The sequence below is a fragment of the Trichechus manatus genome, unplaced genomic scaffold, assembly GCF_000243295.1.
Source record: "Trichechus manatus latirostris isolate Lorelei unplaced genomic scaffold, TriManLat1.0 scaffold00028, whole genome shotgun sequence".
NCBI lineage: Eukaryota > Metazoa > Chordata > Mammalia > Sirenia > Trichechidae > Trichechus > Trichechus manatus.
Window position 1 is genome coordinate 17,336,734 of NW_004443964.1, and position 7,282 is coordinate 17,344,015.

The following is a 7,282-nucleotide window of genomic DNA, read 5'->3' on the forward strand; positions in this document are numbered from 1 at the left end:
GTGTCATAATTAATTTAGTCCTTAGATATTATTGGAACCTTGGTTCTTTCCAGTTTTTTGTGATTATAAATGGGGTGTAATGAGTATCCTTGTACACAGAGCTTTTTCCATATCTGAAATTATTTCTTTAGTGTGTAGAATTGGAATTGCAGGATCTAAAATTATGAATACGTTTATGCTTTCCAGAAAGATTGCACTAATTTATAATTTTCAATGCTACCAGCAATGGATGGGAAAGTGAATTTCACTACTTTTGGCTATTTTCCTTGAAAAACAGTTCCTTTAATTCATCAAGCAAAAAGGCATATTCTGATTTAATTTGTATTTTGATTATAAGTGAGGAACAATTAGGGTTATCTTTTTTATTCATATCCTTTTATAATATGTCTTTACTAGAACCTTAATGTTTTATTATCATATAAACTCTTTATATAATGAAAGCTATTTTTCCTTATTTTGTTTTACACATTTTTCTCTAATTCTTTGCTTTTTAAATTTCCTAAGTGAGTGTGGGGGCATGCGGGTGTGTTGGTGTTCTTCTTTATCATGGAATCTTGCAAGATGACCAGGTTTTAGAAAGTAAAGCATAATGGAGAAAAGGAACTCAGGAAGCTGAGTGTGCTTTCCCTCTTTGTTTCAGTGGGGGCTTCCCATGGATTATTTCAGAATTCCCCTGCTTGTCGCGTTAGCTCATGAGCCTGTTTGTCTGCAGGTAGGATTGCTGCTGAGATAGAGTAAGGAGTGCTGGGTTCTAGTCCTGACTCAGCTGTTACCTACTGTGTGCCCTAGGTGGGAATTTGGGTTCTCTAGCCTCTGTTTCTTCATCTGTAAGATGGAGGATATTAGAAAGATAACATTTGGGGGTGGGGCTCTGTGGTTGAACATTCCCAAGGTGAAGAATCATATGGATAATGAAGATTCTTCCACATCTTGTTGCAGATTTTTGGAAGTACCAGCACAGTGACACTTCCTGAAACCTTGTTATTTGTGTCAACCTTGGATGGAAGTTTGCATGCTGTAAGCAAGCGGACAGGCTCAATCAAATGGACTTTAAAAGAAGGTAATGGGATTTCGTCCTTGGGTTACGTGGACATTTGCTCTGCTGCTTCTGGGTAAACATATTCCAGAAAAAGAGAAAAACAGTTATACATTATTTAATAAACTACAAAAGGAAAATGGGATCAAGGAGAGGAGAGGGAATTATGCTTAAAGGGCTATATTTTCAGCTCAGATTGTGATTATTATGTGTTATCAGTTAAAGAGGCACGTTTTCTTAGTGGTTTTTCTTTGTTTTGTTTTGCTTCTGTCTTCATGTTTAAATGGCTCTAGGCTTTTCTGTTAGTTGCTCCAGCTGGCTGATCTTTAAGGAGATATGTTGCATTTAGTTTTTGTAAGTTCTAACGATTAAAATCTTGTAATCATGATTACAGGTATCAACAACTCAAATTACTCATTTGTTTTCATAAAGAGGCTCAAATAACTGAGGACTGCAAGATTTGACATTCATCCCAGTTAGTCACTTTATTCGGTCCTCATGGTGAGGGAAGTAAAAGGCTGAGCTCATTTCTCATTGAACCTGCCGTGCTTCCATCTTATGATCTCGTCTTGCTGGTGGTAGTTAGCATAGCTGAGTCCTACAACTAGGAAATTGTACTTAATTTCCAATGTCATCGTCCCAGATAAAGCTATGCAAGTTCCAGGATTTGGGGCTTTCAGAGTCATCTCTATTATTCTGTCCAGTAATAACTCAGGTAACTCTCGTTTGGTCCTAGGATAGCATCTGACCAGCCTGTTCTCTTCCGTCACTTGCCTGTGACTCATTATTTTCAGGAGCACAGTAAATGTTTTTCTCTCCTTAATAAAATGTTCCAAAACAGTATTCTAGATGGAAAAATATTGGCATATGTCAGAAGGCCACACACAGTCTTGTCAGTTCAGCAACAAGCTTGGTTGCCATCTGTAGATGTTGGCAGCCAAGTACCACAGGCCATCCTGCTTCACTTGCGTGGGCCCAGCTTGGACCAGGAAGAACTTTAAGCAGCCAAAAGGACCAGCCCTCTGAGGAGTGAGTGGCTGGCCACAGGGAAGACTGGAGAGCCAGACTTTGGCATTGCCTTGTAGTCCTCAAGAAGGTTATCTATACTGTCTCCCCTTCATGTCTCAGCCTTCTAATGTTTTTAAATGAAAGCAGAGTTCTTTACATTTCAGAATTTCCTGTTTTGTCCAAAGTCGAAAATCTTGTCCAAATATGAAAATCAATAAGCCACAGAAGGCCTGAGATAAACATTTCGCTGTTGAATTTTAGGGCTTGTCCTTCAGTTTCCGTATTCTCAGCCAGGATATCTTTGCCTCACTTCATTCTTCTTTGCTTTTTCCTGCATGTATTGTTTTAAGCTGACCTTCAAGGCTTGATTTCTACAAGTAGCCTTGGCTGTGTCTGGCATAGCTGTGTCCGGCATTGTTTGTTGCTTAGCCAAGCGTAAGAACTGATCTGATCTCTCCTGTAACTTGGAGCTTAAGAAATTTGCCTCTTTTTACTTACTTTAATAAGTAGTTAGAGAGCCTGGTCTGTGAACGATAGTGCATGGGACACAAAGACGAAAAAGACAGTCCTTGCCTCCAAATCTGATAGAGAAGACAAGGACACAGAACTTCAACACAGAGCAGTGTATTGTGACACCTGAGAGGTACAGGTAACATGCTGCGAGCCCACATCTGTCTGGAGGGGCAGGAAAGGCTCATAAAGCAGTGGTGTTGAAGGTGAGCCTCGGTGGATGAATGGAGTTTTAGTTGGAAGTGAGGCCAAGAAAGGAACATTCCCAAAGACTAACAGCTGGATGGCAAAGGCAAGGAGGCCAGGGAGCCCAGATGTCGTAAGAGACTGGTTCCCATTTAGCAAGAGCTTAGGGATGCTTTGGAGGTAGAGAAAGGGAGGGCCAGAAGGGTATGTTGAATCTTTTTAAGTAGCACTGAGGCATTTGTACTTGATTGAACAGGAAGTTGGGAGCCATCAATGTAATTGAGCTTGGGGCAGGGGGGATGGAGGGGTGGGGGTGGCCCAACAGGTGCTCTGCTTTCAGGAGATTAATCCAGCAGCAGTGTGAGGGACGACCAGAGACAGGAAGGCCAGTGAGAGGTGAGGCGAACCTGCAAAGCAGAGAGGCGGTGGGAGGGGTGCGAAGGATGAGAGGGGTGCCAGAAACAGAATCAGTAGAATCCAGCGCTGATTAAGGAGGTGGAGCGGGGAGGAGGAGTTAAAAGGCACTTAAAGGAAGAATTAGAGAAATCCGATTAAAGTCTAATGATTTCTAGTAGTATTCAGTATGTTCTATGTTTCATTGTTTTTCTAAGAATAACTGGTCTATTTTAGTTAAATTCAGCCATGGATACCAGTAGCTTCAATTTGTTTTTCTACACAAAGATTAAAGATGGTAATGAATAGAGACCCTGACTTTTCTATTTAATTTTAATCTGGAAATTACAATGAAAGATTTCAAAATTAGTATTCCTAAATTCATAGAGTTGCTGTGAGTAGGAATTAACTCGACAGCAATGAGTTTTGTTTTTTTCTAAACTATTAATACAGTCATCCCTCGGTATCCAAGGGGCATTGGTTCCAGGACCCCCATGGATACCAGAATCCGAGGATGTTCAAGTCCGTTATATAAAATGGCATATTTGCATATAACCTACTCACATCCTCCCATATACTTTAAAGCATCTCTAGATTACTTATAATACCTGATACAATGTAAATGCTATGTGAATAGTTGTTACACTGTATTGTTCAGGGAATAATGACAAGAAAAAAAAGTCTGTATATGTTCAGAACAGGGGAAACCATCGTAGGCCTAACTACATAGTACAAGTCAGCAACAACATCACATTTTTTTTCGAATATTTTCGATCTGCAGTTGGTTGTTTCCATGGATGTGGAACCCATGGATACAGAGGGCTGACTGTATGTAGGTAGATTATAAAGGTATCCAGATACTGTTCTAGGCCCTGGGGATACAGCAAGTAAACGAAATAGACAAAATCCTTTCCCATATAGAGATTTCATTCTAGTGGGGAAACAGACAAGGAAATAATTTAGTGGTGATAAGAGCTATGGAGAAAATAACCCAGGAAAGTGGAATGGGAAGTGCTAGGTTGGGCAGGGGGCTGCAGTTTTAAATGGAGAAGACCCCACTGAGAAGACATCATTTGAGCACAGACCTAAAGGAGGCAAGAGAGTCTTCTAGACAGAAGGCATAAAACCGGTTGCCGTTGTGGCAGTTCTGACTCACGGTAACCCCATTTGTGTCAGAGTAGAACTGTGTTCCATATGGTTTTCAATGGCTAATTTTTTGGAAGTAGATCACCAGGCCTTTCTTCCAAGGTGCCTCTTGGTGGACTCAAACCTCCAACTCTTTGGTTACCAGCCGTGCACATTTGTACCACCCAGGGACCAGACAGAAGGCATAGCAGGGGCAAAGGCCCTGAGATGAGAGTGTCCTTGGCATAGTCAAGGAAGAGCACGTGACTTCAGGGAGGCTGGAGTGGAGTAAGTTGGGGAATGGGGAGAGTCATAGGAGATGAGCTTATAGAGATAATAGGGGCCAGTCATGTAGGACAGGAGGGATCTAACACCCCTTTACATTAATGTTTATTATAAAAATGTCTCTACTACTATCCTGTGATGAAATTTATAGACAGTAACCTACTTACATACACAACTGCAAAAAAATAAAAATAAAAAAAGGAATGTATTACCCAAGTGGTAATCTAAAACTGAAATGCTAGGAAAGTCATTTTTAATTCCATATTGGTAGCTTAACATGTAAACGCTCAGACACATGACGATACCCACCTATGAGCAGAGTCGCTGAGCATCGTGCCTGCTAACATGGACTGACACAGATGTAAAGTATGATGGCCACAGGCACCATTACCTGTGGGAACCAGAGGTCCAGGATGGTGAACAGTTCTTGATAACATTCCAAACAAAAAGAGTACAGTCTTAACTGATTTCTACAGTAGTTACATTTCAGAGGATGAAATTCTGCAAAAAGTACTTTTGTGCTTATGTATAAAAAAGGCGTTGTTGTTGTGTCCTGTTGAGTCAATTCTGACTTATAGTGACCCTGTAGGACAGAGTAGAACTGCCTTCCTAGGGTTTCCAAGGCTGTAATCTTTACAGAAGCAGATTGCCACGTCTTTCTTCCATGTAGTGGCTGGTGGGTTCCAACTGCCGACGTTTTGGTTAGCAGCTAAGTGCTTAACCACTGCACCACCAGGGGTCAAAACAGGTGTAGCATCAGTAATTATTAAAGAAAGGCAGGCAGATGCAGAGTGATTCTCGGTTGTGCGGGACTGCCTAGCGTCCCTGGCCCCCACTTGGTGCCTGTACTGTGACCACCACGAAGTGCCCTCTTAGGCTTCCTGAAGACTCCCTGGTGAGCTGTGCCCACACCATCGAGACTACTGATCTAGGATTTGTCACCAGTGTATGGACATTGGGTCTTTTGAAGCCATTGGAGGAATCCACGCACTGGAGTGACATGCCCTGGCCTCCACTTTAACTGGCTCAGCAGGTGCTGGGTTGAGAATAAACTGATGGAGTAAGGAGGCAGCTGGGAGACCAGTCAGGAGGCTACTGCATCAGTCCAGGCAAATAGGACCCTGGCGTGGGCCTGAGTGGAGCCAGAGTGGAATGGAAGAAACTCACTGATGCAGACAGACACCTTTAACTCATAAACCAAAAACTAGTTGCCATTGAGTCGACTCTGACTTTTGCAACCCCATGTGTGTCAGAGTAGAACTGTGTTCCACAGGGTTTTCAATGGCTGATTTTTTAGAAGTAGATTACCAGACCTTTCTTTCAAGGCACCTCTGGGTAGACTGGAACCACCAACCTTTCAGTTAGCAGCCAAGCACGTTATAACAAGGAGAGCTTTCGCTCTTTCGGTCTGGTCAGACTGGGGCTCTTCAGCAAATACAGTTGTTACTCCACTTCGTGGTTTCTTAACTGTTTACTTTATTTAAGGAGCGAACAAACTGGGAGTGTTTTTTCTTCTTTCCACAAAGTGGTTTTGGCAGGTGCTTTTGTTCCTCAACAAAACATGTGTTGCTCTTCCCAGAAATGGAGATTTCTTACAGCATAGCTGCGAACTGTACCAACTATAGAAGACGAGCTTTATTTATTTTCAGAAACTAATTTGAGTTGTGACGTTTTACTTTAGGTGTGATCTTTCTAAGCTGTGATTTTGTAAGTGTGGCAACATCACTGTCTGTCTTTCTCTGAAATTTCACCAATGAAGATGGTTGCGTATGTTTTATTTCTGCACTTTCAGCTCAAGTGAGAATGTTGCTATCACGTTTTGTTTAAGATTAGCTTTACAAAGCTTGCTTTGGCTTGGTGGGGTTGAGACGACTTTTTTAATATTGGCGGGGCTGGTTTGTGGCTTTTTGCACTCACCCTGAAATACTAATGTTGATTTTTGACACTCAAATCTTCATCAAATTATGGGTTGTTCTCTAACAATCCTATCCCCATTACCTTCTATCTCCTTTCTGATGGTAGTCATGAAGGACTGGGCCTAATTCAGAACCACTTTGTACTAATACTAATATGCTAAATGTGTGACTTGACTAGTCTTCTACCCAAATGGGCTCAGACTCTGGAGATGTCCATTGAATGGTCAATGCTGGAGATTTCTGACAGGGGGTAGTTCAGAACAAAATTGTTGTTGTGTGCTGTCGAGTCAATTCCAACTCATAACAACACTATAGGACAGAGTAGAACTGCCCCATAGGGGTTCCTAGGCTGTAATCTTTACAGTAGCAGATAGCCAGGTTTTCTGTCTTGCGGAGCCACTGGTGGGTTCGAACCACCGGCCCAGCATTTAACCGTTGTATCATCAGGACTCCTTAGAAGACAATTAGTTCTTTGAATCTTCCGTTCTAAATGCGTGCCACTCCCATACTTCCCGCCTGTGCTAACGAAGTCCTGGCCCACCCAGTCCAGAAAATGGAGTGATCCTCCCCTCCTGCCCCCTTCACGGACAGTTGGTCACTGAGTCCTGTCTGGTAGACAGAATCTCTCAAATCTGATTTTCCTCTCTGCCCGCATTGCCAATGTCTTAGGCTCTTTTTTTTTTTTTTTTTTTTTGAATTTTATTTAATGCTTCAATGAACATAATATGCACAACAAAACATACACCAACAGTTTCTTCATCTGTAGCTCAGTGACATTGATTGCATTCTTCAAGTTGTGCAAACATTCTCACTCTCCTTTTCT

General features: G+C 41.9%; 1 protein-coding gene across 1 annotated transcript in view; it reads left to right on the top strand.

Annotated features, from left to right (window-relative positions):
- Positions 1-7,282, top strand: part of ERN1 (endoplasmic reticulum to nucleus signaling 1) — an 82,169-nt gene that overhangs the window by 26,967 nt on the left and 47,920 nt on the right. Inside the window, exon 2 of the mRNA XM_004374214.2 lies at positions 940-1,060. Within this exon, the coding sequence (XP_004374271.2) occupies positions 940-1,060 (121 nt within the window). The remainder of the gene's footprint in view (positions 1-939; positions 1,061-7,282) is intronic.